Source organism: Camelina sativa, chromosome 12, assembly GCF_000633955.1.
Source record: "Camelina sativa cultivar DH55 chromosome 12, Cs, whole genome shotgun sequence".
Taxonomy (NCBI): Eukaryota; Viridiplantae; Streptophyta; class Magnoliopsida; order Brassicales; family Brassicaceae; genus Camelina; species Camelina sativa.
Genome location: NC_025696.1, coordinates 13776048 through 13802414, shown reverse-complemented (window position 1 = coordinate 13802414; position 26367 = coordinate 13776048). Strand labels below are relative to the sequence as shown.

The window sequence follows — 26367 nt, the reverse complement described above, 5'->3', positions numbered from 1 at the left end:
ATATAATAAATTCACACTTGTGAAATATGTTTTGCTAATCGTCAATAAAGAAAAATAAAATAGAATGTTAATGAAATTTTGAACTAGAGTTTAGGATATAGGGTTTGGAGTGGTATAAAGAGTATAGGGATTTGAGATATATACATTTTTTGTTATCAACAATAAAAATATATGTTATGACATTTTATTTTCTAAGTTAAAAAAAAATACTCAAATTTGTATGAAGATTGAAACATTAACTCAATACACTAAAGGGTTTAGGGTACATAATTTAAGTGTTCAATGTTTAAATTTATTTGCATATTTATCAATTAACATAATAAATGCAATGAATATATATGTGTACTACTAAGAACATAAAATAGGTAAGAAAGTAATTTTACAAATTAACTATAAAAATTGGTTAGTTTAATAATAGTATTTACAAATATTTAAATTAAAAGAACTGCTTAAAATGTCAATAAGAAAGAAATGTCGACTAGACAAACAGTAGTATTTATACGTTGTGGGAAACGTTCTGTAGATAAGAGTAAGAAGATTTACATGTTAGGGTCAAACAAAACTTAACTTGGTTAGTGGAATTTTCTCAAATGTTTAATTCCAAAACAACCTTTACTTTTGTCATTACGTCTGCAAAACAGTATTACCGTCTTTGGTACCTTCATAACGTGCGTATTGGGACCAGCATGGATAGGACTTCAGGGTACGCGGAAAAAAAAGAAGAGAAAGTGTAGTAAACTTAAAATTGACCTGCTATGATCACCATCTCTACTAACTAGTTCTTAAAAGCTTATTTACTTAATATAGGACTACTTTGAATTAGAACCCAAGACTGGAATGTATACAGCGCAAGCCTCAGTGAATTAATATATTATAAGTAACTAAGCTTTTAAGATCTAGTTAGCAGCTGTACATGATTAAAGTGATACTTGTTTTAAGACAGAAATCTCATTTGGTGAATAATGTACATGTGGGAAGAGAGAATGAAGAGAATACAGCTGCTGCGCATGCCTATACTGACTACTGAGGCATGTACATGACTAATTATTATAACTTCAAATGGTTGCACACAGGTTGATACGTTTATTTGTACGATATGTTAGTATAATATACTTTCTCTGTACATATGAACGCCGAGATAGATGTTCTGATGTTGTACAAAGAAGTTAGAGTTCTTTGTTTTTGTTTATTATATTGAACGTAAAATAAATTAATAAAAGATCAGAAACTTTTATTATTATTATTATTAACAAACCAACGTAGAGTTTTTAACCAAACCACAATAAGTAGAGCTTGCAACACAATAAAATAGTAAATACTACAAATCTTAAACCACACACATATTAAAACGAAAAAGAAGAACAGAGAAATAACTTGAGAGTCATGAGGAGGTACGTAGATAGATATAAAAGAGAAGAAACATCATGCTAAACGCGAACCTCAATCCAAACTCCCTCAATGTAAGAAACGCTATGATTGCCACCATCCCAAGTGCTGTTTTTCACCCTCTCGCGATCGGTTTTAGTGCCAATAATGGATAGAGTTGTGGGAATCTGTGGAGATATCTGAAGTCGATGTTTTATCTGGTCAAAAGTTTGGCCGTGGAAAGGATTCCATTCGATGGGATCATTCTCTTGAGTCTCTCTGACATTCCAGTCTTGGGTTTGGAAGGTGAATTCCAAACTATGGCCCCTTATAATAAGTGATATTTTGTCCGCAGATGGGGAGATGGACTCTATAGGCGAGCCATGATTATGATGGTTAGGGATAGAAGTCACTGACCAATACTGATCCCATTGTCCGTTCCTCTTGGCTACATAATACATGTATTCCCTAGGAATACTCATAGTAACTATGCCATTATATATGTAAAAGTTATCGGTTAAGAGACAAACATAAGTGTTGTCTTCACGTGGATCTCCGGTGAGCACACCGTAACGGACCACAGTCCTGGGATGTGGGTTTCTAATGATGAGAGGGGGTAGTTGGTACCGTTCTGATATGAAAGGGTTGTATAAGGAAGTTTGGTGGTGTTCGCGTGGGTGTACGGCAACGGAGTTGGACATGACAACCCAACCCAATGTTGATCCCAGGAATCTGGTACCTTCAAGATTTCGGTATTCCGGCCGATTGTGTACCGTCTCTCTTACAGGGTCATAGAAACGGGCCTCTCGGGATCCCATTTCACGGTACAACAACCAAGGCCTGCAAGAGAAACAAATTTAAGGGGAAATGAGATGGCAGCATAAAAAACTATATGAATAAAAAAAATAAAAAAAAAATGGAAGATATCAGAAGTCTCTCCAAACTAAATGAAATGATTTCTACCAAAAAAAAAAAGAAAAAAACTAAATGAAATGATAGCAAGAAAAATAAACTTTCAGAGAAATGAGATTATGATTGCGCATAAACTATATATGAGTTAACAAAAAATGGAAGAAGATATTTTGCTAGCTACATTTTCAGAAAATCCTTGCAAGAAATGAGTAAATGCAATGATGATAGCAAGAATATCGACATGAGAAAAAGAGAATGGAAGAGGGGTAGTTTGTCTAGATACATTTTGAAGAAGTAGTTAGTAGAGATCGTAGACTTTAAGTGATTCGTGTTTGAAGAGAGAAATTTCGTTTGATGAATGTGTGCGAAGAGAGAATGAAGAAAATGCAATCATTTTATAGAAGAAGTGAACCAGAGCTTTTAAGTTAAATACAAAAGTTACAAAATATATATATATATATATATATATATGTATATATATATATAATTAATGATTTCGTGCTTTCTATCTCAATGTACCACCAAAATTGCCACCAAGGAGAAGCGTTGGTGATGCACACTCCAACCACCATAATTCAAAGTAGTCCTATACTAAGGAACTAAGCTTTTAAGAATTAGTTATTTTTAATAACTAAGTATCCTTCTTTCTTTATTTTTCACTTATGAATTGTTCTTTTTTAAATATTAGATGCTACATTTTATATATCATCATAATTATGTTAAATTTTTATTATTACCAATATTACATTTTGTGTTTTGTTAACAACATACATTATATACCATAGTGACTTAATAACAACAGTAATACAAATTACTTAACTACATATTATGATCAATGTAATTTCTATATAATTAAACTATTGTTCTTTAATAATTTGATTTTTTTTTTGAACTGAAATTTTTTATTATTTGTAGATTTATTATAAAATATTTAATCCATGAATTCTTTTCGTATATGGTTTGCGACATCATATGTGTCAGGAAATGAAATGGTGAATAGAGTTATTTAATAGCAATTTTTCAAGTATTGAAACACTTGTTGTCCATCAATTTGTTTATTTTGGAATATAGTACCATAAAAACTCTTTTTGATGATAGTATTCTCTGATCCTTATATGGCTTTGTAAACCTCTTTTGCTTAATGAAAAAATCGTTCTAACAAAAAATAACATTTGGTAATAATATCAAACTTACGGGCCATAAAAAAATGTATATGTGTGTGATGCTGCACCCTTTTTGCAGTTCTCAAAAAAAAAAAAAAAAAAAGAACTTTTCGTATGTATTTTTTTTTGTTTGTTAAAATCGTATCAATCAAAATATTTATTTAAACAGAAGAACATTAATTTTTGAATTTTCATCTGTTTTCTTTTTATCCTAGTTGTTTTTTATCCTCTAGAGATACTTTTCATTAGTAATAATTAAGAATTGTAAACCGTTAATTCTCTTTGTTTTGTTTTTTTGTGATTGATATCAAAATATTATAATTTTTATCTCACAACGGTAAGAAAAAAATTGTCATTCTAGACCAATACTAGTTGAATATGTTAGCATCAGCACAATCAACTAATAACCACATCCCAAACTCTCTGTGTAAAAGAATCCAAGCTGCACTTACTAGGTTCTGGTGGGACTCCAATACGGGCCAAAATAAAATGACTTGGATTTTCTGGAAAAAGATAACAAGATCTTTCAAAAATGGTGAGTTGGGGTTTAGAGATATCAAAGTGTTCAATGATGCCCTGCTGGCAAAACAAAGTTGGAGACTGTTTACCAAACCAGGATGTTTACTCGCAAAAGTCTTAAAAGACAAATATTACAAATCCTCCTCCTTTTTGGCGAGTGAAGTCCCAGGATCAGCTTCGCATGGATGGAGAGGAATATGCATAGGACGTGATCTCCAAAAGAAAAAGCTATGCAAACTGATCGGAGATGGAGAGGCTACCTCAATATGGTATAGCCCATGGCTATCGCTTTCCTCCCCCTGTAGACCTATAGGACCTCCCATGAAACTCACTCAAGATTTAAAGGTCTCAGCTCTCATAGTACCAGGAACCGGACAATGGAATATTGATATTATCCGCACTATCCTCTCGGCAAATGAAGAAGCTATAAGGAAGCTGACACCAAGTACCTTAGGAGCAACAGACGAATGGGCTTGGCTCCCACAAAACTCTGGAGTGTACACGGTTAAATCCGGATACTATGAAACAATGGCAGAGAGAGAGGAATAATATTTCAACCTCCATCTTTATTTTGTTGAGGATTTTGACTGGAGAGCACATATCTGGAAGAAGGAAATCTCACCAAAAGTTAAAATGTTTCTTTGGAAGTTAGAACAAAATGCATTACCGGTAGGCGAAAACCTGATACACCGACTAGTGTGTACGACAGCTACTTGTCCCCATTGCGGGAGTGCTGAATCTGAGCTCCACCTACTCTTCCAATGCCCATTTGCTGCACAAATCTGGGCACAAACCCCCCCTTTACCCTCCAATCCAACCTTTGAGTTTCAACTCTGTTCAGGAGGTCATAGCTCTAACTGTGAAATCGATATGCCTCCCTCCTACCGGCATCAGTACGGGTCATCTATCCCCATGGATCCTTTGGGCAATCTGGACAGCAAGAAATCGACTACTTTTCAATTAAAAAAAACTGACACCAGGTGAAGTTCTATCTATTGCGATATTGCGAGCAAAGGAATGGCAAGAGACACAAGTTGGAAAAGCAAAACCACTTACCACGATGCGAAAACCGGCTCAACCCGCTCCGAGAGGTTCAAATCATCGGGTTTGCTCAGACGCTGTGTGGAGAGAAGATGAATCGACAGGGCTAGGGTGGGAGATAGAAACCCCCAAGAGGAACTACTCTGCGAAGGATCGACATCAGCTTCGCACATCATCTCACCATTGGTAGCCGAAGCTTTAGCAACTCTAATGGCAATCAAAGTTGCTATTGCATCGGATCTCACCTCGGTATCTTTCGCTTCAAACTTGTTTAATATAATTGGAAGACCCTATCCAACTCGAATATGGAAGGCTAGAAGACTTCTAATTGTATTAGAATTTGTATATACTAGTGTATATATATATACTAGTGTATATATATGTGACAACCCGTCCCGCGGACCCCACCAGCACACCGCTAGCTGCCCCAACGGACTGTCCGTGGACCATGCTAGCCCACTGCTAGCCGTCCCAACGGACCCCAAGCTGGCCCTGCAAGGCATCGATCCTAACCCATCACTGTGGATATGGATGAATAGTTCCATTCCACAGTGAGGGGTTAGGATCGATGCCCTACAGGGCCAGCTTGGGGTCCGTTGGGACGGCTAGCAGGGGGTTAGTAGGATCCACGAATGGTCCGTTAGGGCAGCTAGCGAGGGGCTAAAGGATGGGGACCAGGGTTCGAGGAACACCTGGCACACCAATAACCTACTGGTAGATTGGGATATCCACAGTGATGGGTTAGGATCGATACCCTGCAGGGTCAGCCTGGGGTCCGTTGGGACGGCTAGCAGTGGGCTAGCAGGGTCCACGGACGGTCCGTTGGGGCAGCTAGTGGTGGGCTAGCGGGGTCCACGGGACGGGTTGTCACAATATATATACTAGATAAGGACCCGCCCGATGTGCGGGTTTAAAATTTTAGAAATAAAATAAAATTTAATAAAAATATATTAAAATTTAGTGTACATTATTTATTATTTTTTTTTTGCTATAATACACTGATTTATATCCATATATAAATCTTTTATGTATGTTACCATTAAAAGTGTATCTTTTTTACATCTAGGCATATTGTATGTTACAAATATATTATTTACCACCACCTAGTAAAGATCTATATGAACAAATTAATCCAATTATTATATGTCTCTTTACTTTCACTTTTGCATAGTTTGTTCAATCACTAAAAATTTTAGCTACATTACGATAGTGTATGACTAACCATAGAGAGAACCACTGTTCTGCCCTCCTCCCTTATGGAGAGAACCTTGCGTCCAACCTCCTCCACCAAAGAGAAAACCTTCACTCCGCCTTTCTCCCTTGGGAAGATAACCTTGCGTCCAACCTCTCACACCTTCCTCCCTTTGGGAGATAATCTTGCGTGCAACCTCCTCCACCATAGAGAGAATCTTGACTCTGCCTTCTTCCTATATAGAGAGAACATGTTCACGTCTTTTAGCTATCTCAATGTGGCTTGCTCCAGCAACCAATGAAATTAAAGACCCTTTTCCAATGTCACAAAATCTTTTGATAGTAGCTAATGTTAAAATTTCCAATGTGTTCATGGAAGTTTCTTTGACACACTATGATGTAGCCTCTGTCTTCAATCTATCTATGTTTGTTGTAGACTTGTGTTTGATTAGCCTATTTTATCTAACCATTAGGTTGATGACTTTCTCTTCTTTATCTCCTTTTGAGATTAAACGAATGGTAACAATTATGTTTGCACAAAAAAAGGTCTATGACCAAACAATCAAGGTTGAGAAATTAGAAGAAAATTAATTTGACATAATTAATAAAATAATAGAAAATTATAAGCACGGTAATATATGAATCTCAAATAATTCAAAGATGAAGATATAAATTAAATATAACAATCTAAAACTACTACAATATATTTTAAAATATAATATTAGAAAAAGAAGATGCATCTATTAATCTTCCATTTTTTTTTAGGTCAACATATTAATCTTACATATTCCAAACTGAGAAAGTAGAAAGTAGGCGTATATTTTGGTTTAAAAATATAAGGAAAATTTGTTTTCTCATTAAAAAGGTTTGACCAATAGAACAAAGTTGAAAGCAATACTCTTGAATAAATTATTTTATTAGATGAATAATATGAGACGATCTATGTTTATATAAAAATGAGTATTTACATTTTTTAAAATTAATAATTTTCTGTATATTTTCCTTAATTCCTTTTCTATTTTATGAGAAAATTTATTCCAATGAGCTCATTGTTTTTTAAAAAAATTCTTGTTTCCCACTTTCTTGTAAGACGTACTATCGTTCGACGATAAGAACGCTTTCTGTTTAGTTGATCTAGTGTTATATAATCTATGTTGTTATCTTGCATTTGTGTATTCATCTTCTTTTTTTTATGCTACTTGTCCTGCAAATTAATAGTAATAATAATAACACCGTGAGAAATTTGTTAATCCCAAAAATCTTAGTTATTATGCATAAGAAACTTTGTTAACATTTCAAAGTCAAAGATTGCATATATAGTATGCATTATGAAATTGAGAAATGAAACAAAATTCAAAGAAACGACGACGAAAACACATGGTATTATCTAGGAATCTTTTTATATAGTTGTTGCGATTATACAACAAACAAATTGCCTTAGATACTTGTTCAAGAACAATGATGTGTCAAATAAAAGGTTAATAAAAAATCAAGAAGAAAATTTTACTAAGAAAAACAAAGGTAGTCGAAATTATTTTGTTTGGTGAAAAATATGTCATCATCTCTTTGCTTATATAGAGGGGTGTATCTACAATCATTTTTCTTTTAGGATTAACAAAGTTTTTTTTTTTAATATAAAAGATTACAATTATCTTATGCATCGTTTTACCAAAATTGAAAACTGTGATTTATGATAGTTAAAATTGACATGTGTCACGATCTGATGAGTTACTAACTTTGATATATGATTTTTGATCGTTAAAATTAACATGTGTCACGATTTGATGAGTTACTAACTTGGATATTTAATCGTTAAAACTGACACTTGTCACGATCTGGCAATTATCTTATGCATCGTTTTACTAAGCTTGAAACTGTGATTTCTGATCGTTAAAATTGACATGTCTCACGATTTGATGAGTTACTAACTTTGATATGTGATTTTTGATCTTTAAAATTGACACGTGTCACGATCTGATGAGTTAGTAACTTGGATATTTAATCGTTAAAACTGACACATGTCATGATCTAGTGAGTTACTAACTTTAAGAACCAAACTTTATATAATAAGTTATATATAGCCCTTAATTACAATGAGTTAAGGCAGTTTACAATACGTTGGTTTTATAAAGAACCTAATCCCACTACAAGTAAAACGCCGGCCATATGAAATCACCGAACGAGTCAAACCCTCTTCCACAGCCTCCACCGCCACCATCTCAGTCGTCATTTTCGTCATTACCGGATGATATAGTTTTGAGTATCTTGGCTTGCATACCAATATTGTACCACGCAGAAGTCTCTCTTATCTCTAAGAGCTTCCGCTCGCTCATCCTCTCCAAGGATCTCGACATGGAGCAGTTACACATTGGAACCCGAGAAGAATGTCTTTATATCTGCCTACAGCCGACCACCTATCATTGTTCTCACAGATGGTTCAGTCTCTGGATAAATCCTAATGATCATCAGATCATCAAACCTTAACCCAATGCACAAACCAAGACAAGTGTACAGGAAAATTGTTGGTATCAATGCCCTCTAACTATTCTCCTCGATTACCAATACTCTACCACACTATTGGTTCGGAAATATACGAAATCCATGGACAAAACACGACCGACATGTCGGTCTACAACAAGCTGGCTGGCAGATGGTGTAAGGCCCCTAGCATGATGGTTCCTCGTAGGAATGCTCTCATGTTTTCCTATGAAGGGAAGATATATGTAATAGGAGGATGTGAAGCAGGATCTCTGTATTGGGCAGAGGCTTTCTACCTGGAGACTCAAACTTGGGAACCTTTACCGGATCCTGGCATTGAGCTCCAGTTCTCTTCACTTAAAAAGATCGAAGCGGATCCAGAAAAACTTTACGTTAAGACAAGTAAGAAGAACTTTGTTTACACTTATAATCAAAAGAATTGCTGGTGGTATGACACAAAGTTTGAAAAGTGGAGAATGGTCAAAGGTTTAAGTGAACTTGATCGGCATTAACTGAGGTCAATGTCCATATCGAACTTTCAACAATCACATTAACTGAGGAAGATGACTCTTACCAATGGTGGATTGATGATTGTTGTAAGTCTCGACACAACACTGGTACCATCTACTCTGCTCTTAGGGGTGTTTTCACTACTGTTCCCTGGCATAGCATCGTCTGGTTTTCAAGTTGGATCCCGAAGCATAACTTTCTTTCTTGGCTGTTTGTATTGGATCGCTGTCCGACAAGAGATCGTCTCCTGAGATGGGGACTTCAAGTAGACTCTCACTGTCTACTCTGTGCGTCTATGCCTGAGTCGCGAGATCACATCTTCTATCAGTGTCAGTTTACTTGGGCGATCTGGTCGGAGGTTGCTCGGCGATGCAGTTTTGTACCCTTCTCCTCCTGGACTCAAACGATTGACTCTCTCACACGCTATAGAGGAACACGAGTGGCCAAGAAGCTTCTACTCATCGCTTGGCAGGCAGTCATCTACACGATCTGGACAGAACGGAATCACCGACTACACCGAAACTCCTTCAAATCTGCAGATCTTCTCCTTCATCAAATCGACACCACCATCCGCAACAAAGCATTGAGCTTTCGAGCCAGTAATCAGGATCTCTCTCTATCTCTACTCCATCTTTGGTTCTCTATTGATACGTCTATGGTAACTAGAGCATAAGGAACCCTAATCTCCCCTGCGATCTCTACAAAGCTCCACTCTCTCTCCATGCGTTTCGTATGCCATTATTGAGTACTGGCAGGCGGTTTAAATTCTTCAACCATATCACTGGTTTGATTCTAACCATCGGTTCGTTTCTAATTATTGGTTACTCTGGTTCAGTTATGTTTCCTGTTGTATTGGGTTTAACTTTGGGTTTTAGATGTATTGGGCTTCCTACTGGCCTTGTAAAACTTTTATTTTTCATTTTCCAGTTTAATTGAAAGCCTTTTAACAAAAAAAAAAAAAAAAACTTGATCGGTATTTTAAATCTGATATTACTGAAATAAGTAATTTTGGTGGAAAACTCGTAATGTTTTGGGTTGGTCCAGCGGTGTATCCATTTATTAAAACGCTGGATATTTGGTGTGCTATGATTATGCTTGAAAAGCGCCATGACGGTGAAATTTGGGGTCACGTTGAATGGGAAGACGTTGTGCTTAGAGTCCCTTGGTCTCATACCGTCTTGCGTTGTTTGCAGTCGTTGCAATGATCAACAATATGCTTTTGGTTTGACCTTTTCCATTTTTCTTGTTTTTTATTAGGAGTTGATCCGAATTTGTTACCATTTTCCATCTTTGATGATATGTTTTTTGCTTTCTAATAAAAATAAATTAATTCAATATTATTGGATTTCTTTTCGGGCAATTGTCATAAATACCACTAAAATAGGTTTTTATTCCAAAAATACCACAATTTATTTTTTTTCCAAAAGTACCACTAAAATGTATTTTTTCCAAAAAATCCACATAATTGAACTAAAATTCTAATACTAAAAACTAATTCCTAAATTATAAATACTAAACCCTACCCCTAAAAACTATACCCTAAAACTAAATTTGTCAACCTAAACATAAAAAAAATAATTTTACATCCTTAAAATTCAATTTTTTTATGTTTGTGGTAATTTTGGAAAAAAAATTTATGGTATTTTTAGAAAAAAAACTAAAATGTGGTATTTTGGAAAAAAAAAAATTAGTGGTATTTAAAAGAATTTCTCTTTCTTTTCTGATATTTTATTTACATTCCTAATAGCTTACTTACCCTTTGAAGCAAATTAACCTGTTAACCTTTGTATATATTTCGCTGTTTTTTTTAATCATTATTTGCTATTCCCATTACATGTATACTGAGCTCGAGTCATTATGACAATAAAATCAGAATTTCAAATAAAAAATGGTGGACTTAACACATTAGAGGTCAGTGGCATAAACGCATAATAGTAAACAAAGTGGATTTAGCGGCCTACGCGATACCCAAGTTCACACCACGAATAACACATCAAAGGCTTTTATGATTAAATTAAGATAACTTGAATGATTTTTAGAGTCAGTTACCTAATTAATTAATGTCTCATGCAAATTCACAACAACCTAGAAATATGTCCGAGAGAGACACACATATATGAGAACAAAAAGCTTCTACATTTGATTTATATAACATCAAACATTCAAACATATGAAACTAAAAGCAAAACCTAAAAGTTTTTTTTTTTTTTTGGCAAACAAGATTCTTTCATTCAATTAATTCCCAATAACGGGTGTGTTCTTACAACATGATACAAAACAGACATAGAAAGTTAAAGATAAAGGTTCCATGAGCTTAACAAAAGGATTTTCAAACTGGTAAGGTTTTACAATCTTTAAGAAGTCTATTGGATCCAAAGTGGATTCGTATTCGAAGTGAGGCTTCACGAAATCCTTGACCAGCGTGTGATCATAGATGGCTCTAGCAGATAATGCGTTTGAGCGAGTGAAAGGTTGTTCCACGGGGGAAACACTTATGGGGTTTGTCGCCAACATGAGATTCAGGAGCATGGGATCAAAATCCTTCATGCCTTTTGGAACAAGCCTCATGAATCTAGAAGAAGCAATAATCGGGAGTCGAAGAGAATGGGATTCAAGCCGTAACGAAGCAGGTGGCTCATCCCTCAAATGGCAATGGAGGTAAATGAATTCCACACAAAGCTTGTCATCAGTTTGGTCCTGGAAAAAGTCAACAGACCCAAGCATTCTATCTAGTGGCGGTAGATGGTATAGGGGATCAAAAGGTTTAGGAGTAAGGTTCAAGCAAGCTGTCGGGTCAGATTCATAACTATGGCTATACAGAGCAAGCATCCGGACAGGGTGAATAGACTGACCCCGACAAAACATATCAGGCAACTCTGAAGAAACCAATGTTCTGCTATCGAGGTAACCTCGTCTTGACCAAGCAGAGGTCACTGGTACATCCGTAGAGAAGCAAGATATCTCTTGACTAGGTTCAGGGGACAGGGGAGAAGGAGCATGGCACTTGAAGAAGTTTTGGTAACCCCATCGTCTATGAGAAGGGGTCATAATGCCGTTACATTTCAAGCTAATCCAAACATGGGTACCAACCCTAGGTGAATCTAAAGGCAAGGTTCTCAGATAGTTTTTGTACCAACATAGGGACATTGAGCGATCATATTCTAATTGCAGTCTTCGGACAAGTAGAAGCATGATTCGGTACAAAGATACGCTAAAGAAGGAATACAAATAAGAGATTGATGGAGCAAACCTGGGCTTTAGGAGAATTAAAATTGTATCGCACCTTTTGTAAATGGGCCTTAATGGGATTAGAAATGGGCCTAAGTCCAGCTGGTGAGAGGGGTAGGTCAAACGGGGAGCACCAAGAGAGGTTAGGATTGCGCCGCCGTCAGCCCTCACCTTTGTCATAACCGGAGCAAGTATCAGACGGAACCCTTTGGACAAGAATCTTTCCGAGAGCTCACAGATGGTGCTGGAAAGTTTTGGGTGAAGCGTAGCGAGGGGGGTGGAGACCAGAACCGATGATGGGATCCAGAGAGGGAAGACTTCAAAGGAGACCAAGAGAGAACCAGTTTCTTTAGATCTGAGCAAAACAAGTAGATCTACGTCAAAATCGGAAATTGGAGCCCAGCCGGTTAAGGAGGGTTCTCTTGGTATCGGGTTCGACGGAGAAAGGATGCGACGAGGTTGAAGCGAGATGGGATTCATCGGAAGGCACCTCTCTTCTCTCGTCGTCGAAGTGAACAAGCCGCCGTCGAACTTAGGGGTGCATGTGGTGGGATGAACCGATTGAGAAATTGGCCAGAAACAAAAGAAGAGAGCTTTGGGAAACAGAGCATAGAGAAGAGAATGAAGTCCCGATGCCGGCAAGCAAAAGCTTTACCGGCGCCAGAGAGGGTGGTGTGATGTGAGATCTCGATAGTCGGGACAGAGAGAGTCTTTTTCCATTTTTATGGGGTAAAATTTTTTAATTCAAACCTTTCCGATAAAATTGTAATTATACCTAAAAGTTTTTCTTTATTTTTTGTTTTTCAGTTAAACCGCCTAATTAAAAAGCAATTCAGTGATTTCATATCTGTATTTTAAAGATTAAAAAAAATCATATAGGCCCAATTAAAGCCTCTAATAAGGTTTACGTTCAGACACGGTCCACGTTGGCCCAAAGATGAAGTAACGCATACGCCACGAACTTAAATACATCAGCTTAGAACGAAAACATTATAAAGGCAATATTTCAAATCTTGAACAAACAATACCGCAAACCATAGAGCAAGACAAAGCGATCAAAAACCCTAATCGGCAAAATCCTCTCTTCTTCTTCTTAATTTCTTTCCGGTAAAATTCTTCGGCTGAAGAATAATAATGGAAACTAAAAGTTATCAACATCCCTCGCCAACTCCTCCACATAATCCCGTCGAATCGTTGTACTTAGGAAGCTTTGTCACTCTGATTTCTAACCACGAACTGCGTTACGAAGGCATTCTCTATCATCTCAATCTTCAAGATTCAACTTTAGGTCTCCAAAACGGTACTGATTTCGATTCCAAAACCTCCATGATTTGTTTCTTTCCTTGTGGTGCAATCTTTAGATAACATATAGGGCTTTTCGTTGGTTGAATGTTTTGTGCAGTAATATGTTATGGCCCAGAGGGAAGGAACAAAAAGGAGTTTCAAAATTATCCCTCTAACAAAGTTTACGATTACATTCTTTTCAGCGGAGCTGACATTAAGGTTAGTTTACATTGTGTTTATTTGATTTTGTGAGGCATAAACACCACTAGAGTTAGAGATATATATAATAATTCATGTATTTGATCTTCAGGAAATTATAGTTAAGCCTCCTCCGAGCTTTACGGGTTGTGGTTATTGTTTAGCAAGAGGAACTGCATGTAGTAAATGTTGTCATGCTACAAAACCACCACTCCCTATGATTGTCTCATCGAACAATCGAAACGGTGCTAAGATAAATCAGAAACTTCCGTTGATATCTAGTGAAAACATCATCAAACCGCAAGCTATGATGATAGATTCTAATGCTGTCTCAGTTATGGGATCAGTCAATGATGGAGTTCGCATTGCTTCTCAACCACAGTTTCCCGGTTCATCAAACTTCTATAACCCTTATGTTTACCAGTCTATGTCTATGCCTTATAACGTACTTAATCAAGCTCCAATGAACGCTGCGACATCGCCGTATTGGCCTCATCACTCATCTGCCTCCGAGCTGACGTTTGCTGCAACTGATGATCAAAGCTTTTTCACCACGTTTCCGCCGGCTCCACAGGTAATCTCATGACTCTCTTTATTATTATGATGTTTGTTTTGTATCCCTTATGCACCACCATGCCATAACTATTTCACTTGTCTTTTGGTTGTAGAACTATAAAGGAATTAGGTTTGATACTAGGAACTTCAAACAGTACAACATATGGGGTCCTCCCAGAAACAAGAAAGAAGATATTGCAAGCCAAGGTGATATAATATCTCTAGCTTAGTTTAGTAGAGATCGCTTTGATGTCAGATGTTCAAGTTCTTGACTATTAACTAATTTTGGTATTGCAACATCTGTTATTGTTTTTTATTTTGCAGCCTGCTTATAATGTTGACGATCCTTCTTACATGATTTCGCGTTTGAGCCTATTGCGAGACCTGTGAAGCATACCGAGGTTTGTTTGACACCTTTTTACCTTAGATATCCACTGAAAGATTTAAGTAAATTCCAAGCTACGAGAAAGAGTACTGAGCATCTCTCTCCCTCTCACTATTAAGAAGATGTTCTTTTATTCACAATTTTAGTAACTTCATCTTTTCAGGTATTTGGAAATTACTTACAGAGGAGCCTTCAATTACAATACACCTTGCTGACTTATCTCTGTTGGTTTTAACATTTTTTTTTTTTTTGAGTCGATATCTTTTGTGGCACATATCATTGTCTTTTTACTAAGGATTGAGAATGTTGATTTATTTTCTTCTTCTATAGCAAACACTGATATGTCTTCAAAACATATGTACGTACCGGTCTTTACTGTCTTATTTTCTAGTTTTCCATATTATGTTTTTTACTTAAATCTGAATAGGTCAACTAGGGTTGACTAGGTATATTGGTCCTGGGTGGGGGTATCTCTCACACGCGTGAAGTCTTCTTTTCATTATCTTATGTGTTGTATAACTTGTAAGTTAGTCAGAGTTATGTAGCCCACTAGTTGTGCTTGTGGGGTTATAACTTATAACTGGGAACGAATCTTCCTAATCGTCAGTCATAAGTTGAGATAAAGAAGAAAATACCATATATGATGCATAATTATTATACACAAGTTGTCATGACACTCTTTAATTGGTATCCTTTGTGACCTTAAGTGGTTGACGGGTGCTATGTCCATTGAACATTCCCAATATAAGTGCGTTAACCAATTAATNTTTTATTCACAATTTTAGTAAATTCATTACTGTATTTTTTTTTTTCTATTTTTCCATATTATGTTTTTTTCTTTTCGATCATGTTGAATTTTTTACTTAAATCTCAATAGTTCAACTATGGTTGACTAGGTATTGGTCCTGGGTGGGGGCATCTCTCACACGTGTGAAGTCTTCCTTTCATTATTTTATGTGTTGTAACTTGTAAGTTATATCTTAGATTAGTCAGAGACCAGAGTTATGTAGCCCACTAGTTGTGCTTGTGGGGTTATAACTGGGAACGAATCTTCCTAATCGTCAGTCATAAGTTGAGATAAAGAAGGAAATACCATATATGATGTATAATTATTATACACAAGTTGTCACGACACTCTTTAATTGGTATCCTTTGTGACCTTAAGTGGTTGATGGGTGCTATGTCCATTGAACATTCCCAATATAAGTGCGTAACCAATTAATAATTAATAATTACTATATACAACTTTGTAAATAATAACAAATCCTTTGTTTCTCCTTTTGCTTTACATCATTTATTTTATTTATATTCTGCTTATATTAGTGGACGACGCTTCTTCCACCAAGTACACGACAGTTTCTGACTTGTTTGTTTGGTACTCATCATGTTTTTGTTCTTCTTCTATTGATCTTTTTTGTTCCTGGTTTGGGTCTTTGATTAAGACTTTCACAAGTTGTTGTTTCTTTACTTTGATCCTAGTGGCTGATATGGTCACGGCTCCAAGTCCAAGGATGGCTAAGCAGCCGGAAGCTGCAAAGACACCGTCTTTGACCAGATAACAATCTCCCTCGAGCCATCCTTCTCTATAAGCTTGACCTCGGCTCATGCTTATTGCAGTACTCAGAATCAAAACCACTACCACAAAATTGGACCTGACACATAGGTAAGAAAGAGAAGAGAAATAAGAAACTAATCTTAGAGATCCTTTCTTTCTAAGATCTTGGATGTTACATCATATATAAAACTCTCGACCTTAAAATCGAACCTAACCGAACCAAACATAATGATTTAGTGGAAACCAATTTTAGTGTCACCTAACCCAAACAGTCCAAATTTTACGTTTTATTCATAGTACTACACAAGTAAAATATTAATGAACTCATGATATATTTAAAATTTAAGATATTATTGAACTAAAGCCGAACCTAGTCCAAAACAAAACTTAAACAACCAAACCGGAAAGCGAACCAAACCAATATACAAATGGTTTTATTTGGTTTTAGTTTATACCAAACCAGAAAAACCAAACCGAATTACTCACTCATACTTACAAGTTCAGTACGAGGTGTTTTGGGGATTCTTGGTTAAATTAGATGATGAGAACCAAAACAAACAAAAGTTAAGAGAGTAAAATATCATACCAGGAAAGGAGCAAAAGAACGGTGGGTAAACTAAGATCGGTAATCTTGTAATCATCTTCTCTTTTACTTCTTGTCCGGTGATTTCGGAAGACAGCTATGTTTCCAACGATCTGAGCAAGACAAAAGCAAAGAACAGCAGCTGATCCGAGCCCAAACGCATGGCTTTCTGGTATATAGCAGTTCCTCTCTGTGTCCCATCGAATATCTTCTTTCTATATATACACAATTGGAATATTTCAGGAAACTTGCTTCGACTTTGTCGATTAAGAAACACACAAAAAAAAAAAGAAAGATAATATTCTGATGGAAAGTTAGTTTATGTCATCGTACCTTTGTCTTCTTGAACTCGGCGGCGAAACATGTGACGAAGGAAACAAGACCAAGAGAGAACACGACTGAGTAGAGATAAAGGTTGTGCATAGTTTCTAATGATTTTGTGCCTTAATGGAATAAATCAATCGGACGCACTTACATAGATGTATAAAATTCTACAACATTAATGCTATACTTTAAACTGTTTGAGTCAATTTCTCAGGAGTTTTTCCATTTATTTTTATTTTTATTTTATAGGCTTGAGGAAACTTCTTCACCAACAAGATAATATAAGAGGAAGAAAAAAGAGGAGGAGTATATATTCTTGATTGTATCAAATGATATTTTTCCCAATCCATTTTAAAGAAAATAGATTATGGCGTATAATACAAGTTCAACAGAAATCTTAAAATTTTGGATATGTGAAGCAAATTCTTGATGAATATGGAAATAAAAGAGGGGAGAATATTACTATAATATTAAATGATATATATTCCAAAACCATTCTATGGAAACAGATATGATTTGCGTTTACTAAAGGCGAGGTCAATGTGTGACCTTTATAAAAAGAACAAAAACATAATAATGGCATGGTGCCATGGTCTATATATAGATTAAGCCTTCCCTAGTTATAAGAGTTGAAAGTTTTTCTATATTTTTTTGTTTTGTTTTGTTTGATTTGTATTTCATATCATCTATTGCCCTACTAGTGTAGGAAGTATCATACATTTTTCTCATCTCTGTTTTCTTATTAAACAATTTGCTATTGTTTTACTAATAATTATTTTTTGAATAAAAGAAATGGTTTTATCGCTACTTGGTACTTGAGAAAGAAATTCTTAACATAAAGTTAATCAATTGTTATGGAAAAATGTTATTTCATTTAAAACTAAGTTCTATTTAAAACAGATGAGACCATATATATATTACTTCCTCTTAAGAACATCTACAACGTTAAGTCCAATACAATAAGCAATAGACTGAACGGTGACCATCGGGTTAACCCCTAAAGCCGTCGGAAAAACACTTGTGTCCGCTACGAATAAGCCTTCCACCTCCCAAGTCTCTCCTGTTGGCCTCACTGCGGATTCCTCTGGCCTAATTCCCATCCTACAACTTCCCATTTGGTGAGCTGAACATAACTGCCCTGACAAATCCTTCAACGGCTTTGAACTCTCTTCTCTCACAAACCGTTCAATCTCTACCGCACTCGCTGTTCTAAGGTTCAAACTCTTACCTTCTAAGTTATGTGTCCCAATCTCCTCAGCTCCAGATGCGGCCAGAATCTTCAAGACTCTCTCAAGACCCTTCTGTAGACTCTCTTCATCTTCATCGTTTAAGTTGTAGTCAATGCAGCTCGTGGAATTGACAGTTCCGGTTCCTTTATCTCTCAAAAGCGCAAAAATGTGTGCGGTTCTTGAGAATTTGAGCATTCGGGTTTTGAAATCGTTGCTTGATGTCCAAGGAGTGACCCCTGAAAACATTCCTGGATGTAGAGCAGGTGTCTGGATCACCGTTTCGCCATATGAACTCTGCGTTTTTGCATTTACAACGCTAGACATTGCGGTCATTATTCCGCCCTCGTAGCTCATTTTTTTCTTCTCCGGCCATTTATCTTCCTTTGGAAACCATCCCCAAGCCATAACAACAGGATGTAGGCAAAGGTTTCTCCCAATGTTACCATTCTTCAAACCGCTGCGTTTCAACAGATGCGGCGTTTTAAGTGCACCGCAAGCTACTACCGTCGCTCTAGACTCCACTACGTATATCTCTTCTCCAAACGCAAACGAAACTCCACTCGCCTTCTTCTTTTTCTTCCCCTGTTCACATTCGTACAAGACTTCCATCACTTCACAACCTGGAAGGATCAAACCATTACCAGATTCAACTAAATCTACAAGCCAAGTCTCTGAAGTCCCCTGTTTTTGACCTTTCTTGCACCCCAAGCAACAAAACCCACAGTAATGATCGGATGGAGCATTCCTCGGAATATTCTTCACCGGTAACCCTAATTCTTCACAACCCTTCCTCAATATCTCATTATTAAACCCTTCTTCTACAAATCCGCATTGTACACCCATTCTCTTACATACAACATCCATTGCCTCTCGATATGAATCACTTCCGAACATTTCGAGTTTGGACTTTTCTGCCCATTCATTCATCACATGTTCTGGTGTCTTGATCGAGGCGGACCAATTGATTGTAGAACCACCTCCGACCGTGGACCCTGCGAGAACCACTACGTTCATATCAGACGTCGCTAACAACCCACCGGACAAGTACATCTCCTCCATAGCTTGCCCTTCAAGTAAAGAAAGTGTGCTTCTTGCATAGTAATTTCCTGACTCCACCACCAACACTTTGTAACCCGCCTTGGCTAATACTCCGGCTACAACTCCTCCACCGGATCCGGATCCAACCACCACAGCATCACATCGGATTGTCATCACCCGGTTAGAGAGAGATGATCCTTTTTGAATCTTCTTTGGAGTTGAAACTGTGAACCCGCGATCGGTTAACTTCTTTGTAACGACTTCTCTAGGGCTTTTGAGATCGACTATGCCATTGTAAAGTGGTCCAAAGATCTCATCAGGTTTCTTCTTCTTCTCATTTAGTTCTTCTTGAAGATCACTATCATCTAAGCTGGGACCATTGTAGCCAATTGCTTTCCAAGCCAAGTTCCTTCCTTTTCCATCGACCTGAAAGTTATTAAATCACTAGAAATTTAATTCGTTATAGAAGTTATATGGCATATCAGTTGTCAGCAGTTGACAAGTTCCATGTTTAATGAGTCTCTTTGAAGAATACTTTTCAACAGGTCCACCACACGTAAATCATTGGGACATATAGAACTCGTAACCATATATGGTCACATAGATATTTTGCATTTTGGCTCAAAATTTAAGAATCACTAGTACTACATCCAGGTCATTACCAACTCACTCATGTCCTTGACTTCATGGTTAAATTCTTCTATGTAAAATTTTGTTTTATTTTCAATATTCTCATACTATGTGAAGTGAATAAGATGTAAAACTGAAATATCTTGATAAGTTAGTAGAGTAAGCTTAAACTTGATATATAGTGTGTAAAAATCATAAAACATAAAACTTAAAGAAACATTAGGAGTACATATATAATATTAAGAAATTGTAATGAGTAACTAAGATTTGAGTACTTTACCTGAGTGAAGAAGACAAGGCCAGTGATAAGTTTGATGCACTTAAAGAACATTCTAAGGAGTGAGAAATAGCTTGCAGACCAATTGAGCAAAACATCTTCTCTCTGTTTTGCCGGCAGCCGGCAGAATATCCGGAAGTAAGGAAACTCGCCGGTGAAACTTCTCCGACCGCACAAGATGAAACTTCCGATCCAAGTGGAGAGAAACCACAATGCAACTCTTAGTATCCACTTTTTTGGGTGGTCAAGTCTCTCACTTATTAACTTCGCCACCTATTATTTTGAATTTATGATATACTTAAATAACAAGGATGGGATGAATATGAATCAGAAAGAAATATTTAAAAGTCTTCTTACTAATATATTTAGCATAATTTTTTTTTTTATTCCTATTGTATTTGTTTAAAACAATTGGACCCTAAATGTTTTTGCTCCTTATTCTTATTGTATGGATCGCCCAACAAGTAGGCGGTCAAACCAGTCTCGCTAGTTTGTAATGGATATGTTGATGGCAGGCTCTGAATCGACTACTACCTAATCAGATTTAAGGAACTTATACATTTTATATCGCTGCCTAGCTTAACTGAAAGTTTTCTAATTGTAATGTGATACTGCATAGCAGTTACATAATAAATAAAAAATCTCCAAATTGACTAAAGTCAAGATCAATTAATTACACGAAGTATAACGTACGTAGCATCGTATATACCTGATAAGTATCGATCTGTTTTGACTTTTTTACTTGCCAATGTAATTATGACACGAAAAGGAATATTTGAATTGGTCATCGGAGGGTTTACAAAAAGAAAGAATTGGTCATCGGAGTAGTATAATATATTGTAAATTTATTTCTTTGAAATTTAATTTTAAGATATATTTGGCATCAATGGCAAGCGTGATGACGGAATTTTAGGTGTACTCGAAATATGTCGGACCTATATTTCACTGAGAGTACTGATTTTTTGTTGTCATCTAAAGTACTGATTCTTCTTTTAGCGACAAAAGTACTGATTCACACATGCAAGCAATATGCAACTATAATTACGGAACTACTCAACAGATTCAATATATAACCCTCTAGTTGCTAATTAATCACTTCATGTAATCCAATTATATATAGTTTAACCAGTAAAAACTGTTGTTTAACGTTGTCAAATCCTGGAAATACATCACTTTTGAGAAAGAAAAAAAAAAGGTTTAACGTTTGTAAAACACCTACAAAATTAATTTTAAAAACGAATCTTGATCGAGAAAGATTACAAACAAAAAAAAAACAAAAACTTATGTCCATAAAAAGTAGAGGAAGCATATGTACATGTCTTATGATATGTTCATCAGTTCATGCATGTGTATATATTTGGGATCTATCATCTATGTAGATATCTTCTATATATATGGCCATGCATGTATGTTAATAGCACTTACGCGGTCTGGAGTTCCGGTCTGAGAAGCGGAGGCGGAGAAATACTCAGCGACGGAATCATCCACGTGTCCTACACCGGAGCCGTCGATGGAGGGTATCAAGGTATCGCAGATCGCCACTAAAGATTCCATCTCACGCTGCGTCAGTGAGTTTGCATAAAACGGCTTCGTTTCTTTTCTCTGCCGGAGGCTTCCAATTTCTACGTCTAATTTGGCCTCTGACATCGGATCTTTCTCAAGGCAGCTTTTGTTTTGGTTTTCCATTTATTCAATATTTTAACTTTAAATTTGTGTCTAGTACTACTGAAGTATATGTCGTGTCGTGTTTATTTATATAGAGACCAAGGGGTTTAAATACAAACATACTTGCGTATAATATATTGTATGTACGAATGTATGTATATTAATTGATACATGAACCATATCAAATAGGTTGGTACCAGCAGGAAAATTCCGATACCAGGCAAGAAGACAGGTTTGCTCTGAAGTATGTTTTCACAATATATTAAAAAAAAATTCTTGTGATTTTCTTTTTATAGAAAGCATGGATATCATTCTTAAAATAACACTAATTACGACTAATCTTTCTTATTCAAGCCTTTTATTTTTGTTAAACTAGTCAAACTTTCTGAAATATTATATATTAATTAAGGACATATTATCTTACGTTTAATTTTAATTTTGATATTTATAGATATGTATATGTACAGTATTGCGAAAACTTATTTGTCATTCGTAGTCGTATGTATCCTAAAATCCACAAACAAAAATGAAAGAAATTAGAGGATGGGTAGTATTAGACTAGCCAGATGGAGTGTAATTTACTCTTTCCAAAATCAGTATATTTACCTTTGACTTTTTCATAGTTTTTATAAAAGTATTAAATTGTTTATACATATCCACTTTACTTGTAATAAATAATCAAAACAGAATCACGACGGCTAGTAGTTCCAACTACGTAAAGATTTGTGTTGCAAGTGATTACTAAGTGATCATGACATGATGTCTATCAATGAACGAAATATATGGATCACAACATGTTATATATAGAAAGATAATATATAGATCGGTGAGTCTATGAATAAAACTGACAAAACGTTTCTGTTTCATTTTGGTTTGGGTCTTTTTCAAACGTTTCTGTTACATTCACTTGTAAAAACGTTTTTGTTTCTATCACACTCACATATCTTTGTTCTAACTTTTTTTATATGATAAAAGCTGATTATCATACTAAACAATTAAACTAACTAGTAAATAAGTGAATGTCTGATTCACCCATGTGCGAATGTCTCAAGATATCAAAAGGAATGATAAAATCATAGTAGTATTGAATGATTAATATCAATTACATCAAGTTTTTTTTTGACAATGTTCAAAAATATGATAGAATCAAGAAAGTGCAGAGATCATAAAAGGGCCCAACCACTGAGTGATCAAGGTACCAAACTGGACCCTTTTTAGACAAAAACAAAAGAATTGAATGTAGAAGACAGTACAGTTAACAATACCTGTCCCTCATAATTATCATCATTCATTATAAGTTTCTCATTTCCTCCCCCAGATTTAGAGGTTTATCTTTACCCTTTTTAATGTAAATTATAGGTGCATTGATATCATCGAATCGATTGTCCAATGCAAGTTGCTGACTGGTAGATGGAATTTAATAAAATTTATGATCTCCTATTTTTGAACGTGCTTAAATGTTTTCTTTCAGAAGTGTGCACTCTTGTACACACACAGTGACACAGGGATACAGTACTTTCCGTTAGTTGTTGCGTAGAAGTTTCGAAAAAAAATAGAGTTTGTTTCCGATTGGGTATTTATTCATCTTGATCAACTTGTTCCGAGTTCTTAAGATATAATAACTATATGAGTAGTTTGGAGGACGATATACTTATGGGTACGGGTATGGTTGTTGGAAACTCTTATTCATAATTTCATACCCAATCAGAAATGTATTGTTAAGTTTTTTTTTTTAATTAGTAGTTGTATATGTATATAATAAACACTTCAATTCTGATATGATTGATTGCTAAAGATCTTTACACATTTAATGTGTTGTGTCACACGTATATCATTTCAAATTTTGAACATATTATAATTTTGAAAGATTATTTTCTGTAAAGAGTTGAACAAAGACATACGACTCTCAACCAACTGGTTAAAGATAACGTCTGGTTCAAGTTTTCTGTTTATTCCGCAACATTTTTGGGTTTAAGTTAGTAAATTACATTAAGGTTTCTAAAGAAGATGTCATATGTAACGGGTTTCTGTAAAACATTTGATGTCTGATGCTTAATTTGATTAACCATTAAATGAAGAAAGTAACAGTACAAAAAGCTTAGGACACGTATAACGACGTATTCATTCAAGTAAGGGATACAAGTACGGACGACGTACAAGTAGGTCTTTTCTCTTTTTTATAAACCAAATATTAGTGTATATAAAAAAAGAGAGTGAAACTTTGCTAGCATTATTATACACATCATATACAAAGTTTCTATTGTTAAGGGACAACACCATTAACTCAATGTGACCCATGGAGCCTAGAGAGCAAGAAGAGACAAGCAGAAGAAAAAAAGATAGAGACAGAGATACATAACAAATCCGTGACTGAAGTTATGGCTACTTTCCTGCTCTTGTCAAACAAACCAATCAAAAGTAGCATCACTATTACATGTCCCAACTTTGTTTTCAGTTCACTAACCGATTTCACTTCTAACCATTGAGGTCGCGCCTGGAGGGGCAAAATAAACCGTTGGAGAAAATATATTATTATATGAACCAAAAATGAGGTCTTGATCAATTATATATATAGATGGAGATTGGTTTATAAAAGGAGCAAACCTTTAGTGTGAACATGCCAAAGAGACTCGATCTATTGGAAGCATTATCGTGTGAAATCGATTCTGAAGTGTCGAGATTACTAATGAACAGCTCGTAAAGTCCCAGTCCAAATACCAACATCACAGTTCCTAGGAGATATATATCTACAAATATTCGTATATATCATCAGCATCAGCATCACATCAACAAGGTTTAAGGCGTACAATATAATGTTCTTAATCTGAAACAAAGACAAACACTCTTACCTATGGCCTCAACCAAAAGTAATATCACCTTCCCACGATTCACTGAATACTGCAAAAACGAGTCTGCAACATACATACATCCCTGCACCGATCAAATGTTAAAGAGCCAGCAGAATAGAAACTATATATTATATAATATGTTTCTTCTGTGAGTTGCAAAAAGAGAGACATAATTACACTCCAAAAAGATTTAGGACAAGAACTAGCTTATGCATATTCCACAATGTTTCATTTTAGTTGTAGCTTAAACCAGAAAGAGCAAGGAGATAAATAAGCTGCAGTGGCTTTGACCTTGATGAAACAGAGAACCGATCCCAGCAACGATCCTAATGTTCCAAGAAACGTCATGAATCGACAACTATAAATTACCTGAAAATTTAAACATAAATCACGCAATAATCGTTAGGCCATTCATTCATATCCCTTGCAAAAAAACTCAGCTTTTACAAGATTTTGTCGAACATCAATCATTCGAGTTGATGATCTTTGGAATCAACCCTTTTGCTACCTTCAAACCCTCTAATAAACTCAGCTAACTATGAACAGACCCATTCAAATCCCTATACAAAAACCTCAGCTTTAAACAATGAGCAGACCAATTCAAATTCCTATAAAAATCTCAGCTTTAAACTATGACCACACACATTCAAACCCCTAGTTAAAAAAAAAAAAAAAAAAATCAGATTTTGTATCGATCAATCAAAGATTCGATGAAATTTGAAATGAACCCACTTTTACCTTCTCAATCCCCTCTTCTAAAGCTTCAAATCTATTCGTAGAACTCGATGTTACAGCAGACGCGACGCGCGAAGAGAAGAATCTCCCCGGAGACCTAAAACTCATTGTCCTCGACGGTATTTTCAAGCCACGAGAGCTTGATTTAACAAGCCTCTTATCAATCGGGACAAAATCTCGAAAGCCACTACGAAAGATCATACCAGAAGGAGACGGTGCGGCGATAGCATTTGCGTTTATGGTCTGACACGTCGTCATGGCTGCTATTGGAGTCGTGGTTCAGGTGTGAGGGAGCTCGGGGGAGTATTAAAAAGAGAAGAGAGGGAGAAGGAGAAGAGACGTGTCAGGAGATTGGTATAGCGTCGCCGTGAGAGAGTGAGAGTTGTACGGTCTCTTAGGAACCCACTTGGACGGTACATTTTAATCACGCGCGTTTTTTTTTTTTCTCCCAACAAAATATCTTTCAACTATCTAAACGCAGACGCGTTTTTATACAAACGCTATCAACTCTATTTTGGAATGTTCCAGACCGGGTTTTGGTTTGATTTTTCCGGGTTTGTAAATTAAATGCCTAACGGAATACCATTCGTTTTTCTTTGGTTTGGTATGAACGGTTTACAAGTTTAGTTTTTTTTTTTTTTTTTTTTTTTTTT

At 35.9% G+C, this 26367-nt stretch overlaps 5 protein-coding genes and 1 pseudogene across 5 annotated transcripts; 2 read left to right on the top strand and 4 right to left on the bottom strand.

The window, feature by feature from the left end:
* On the bottom strand, positions 1428-5173 carry LOC104731635. The gene is made up of 2 exons (XM_019233556.1): positions 5016-5173; positions 1428-2205 (listed from the first exon to the last, which is right to left on the bottom strand). The coding sequence occupies exons 1-2, from the start codon at positions 5171-5173 to the stop codon at positions 1428-1430; spliced, it is 936 nt and encodes a 311-aa protein (XP_019089101.1).
* On the top strand, positions 8358-9181 carry LOC109127942 (annotated as a pseudogene).
* Positions 13542-14674, top strand: LOC104733488 (protein decapping 5-like). Its single transcript, XM_010453065.1, has 4 exons — positions 13542-13707; positions 13810-13910; positions 14002-14463; positions 14558-14674. Exons 1-4 carry the CDS (start codon positions 13542-13544, stop codon positions 14672-14674), a joined length of 846 nt encoding a protein of 281 aa, XP_010451367.1.
* On the bottom strand, positions 16080-17546 carry LOC104731634. The gene is made up of 3 exons (XM_010451063.2): positions 17301-17546; positions 16971-17182; positions 16080-16481 (listed from the first exon to the last, which is right to left on the bottom strand). Exons 1-3 carry the CDS (start codon positions 17388-17390, stop codon positions 16133-16135), a joined length of 651 nt encoding a protein of 216 aa, XP_010449365.1. The 5' UTR covers positions 17391-17546; the 3' UTR covers positions 16080-16132.
* On the bottom strand, positions 18133-22327 carry LOC104731633 (long-chain-alcohol oxidase FAO4A). Its single transcript, XM_010451062.2, has 3 exons — positions 21891-22327; positions 20469-20738; positions 18133-19984 (listed from the first exon to the last, which is right to left on the bottom strand). The coding sequence occupies exons 1-3, from the start codon at positions 22149-22151 to the stop codon at positions 18209-18211; spliced, it is 2307 nt and encodes a 768-aa protein (XP_010449364.1). The 5' UTR covers positions 22152-22327; the 3' UTR covers positions 18133-18208.
* On the bottom strand, positions 24330-26117 carry LOC104731632. Its single transcript, XM_010451061.2, has 5 exons — positions 25718-26117; positions 25271-25348; positions 24980-25061; positions 24735-24877; positions 24330-24624 (listed from the first exon to the last, which is right to left on the bottom strand). Exons 1-5 carry the CDS (start codon positions 25970-25972, stop codon positions 24415-24417), a joined length of 768 nt encoding a protein of 255 aa, XP_010449363.1. The 5' UTR covers positions 25973-26117; the 3' UTR covers positions 24330-24414.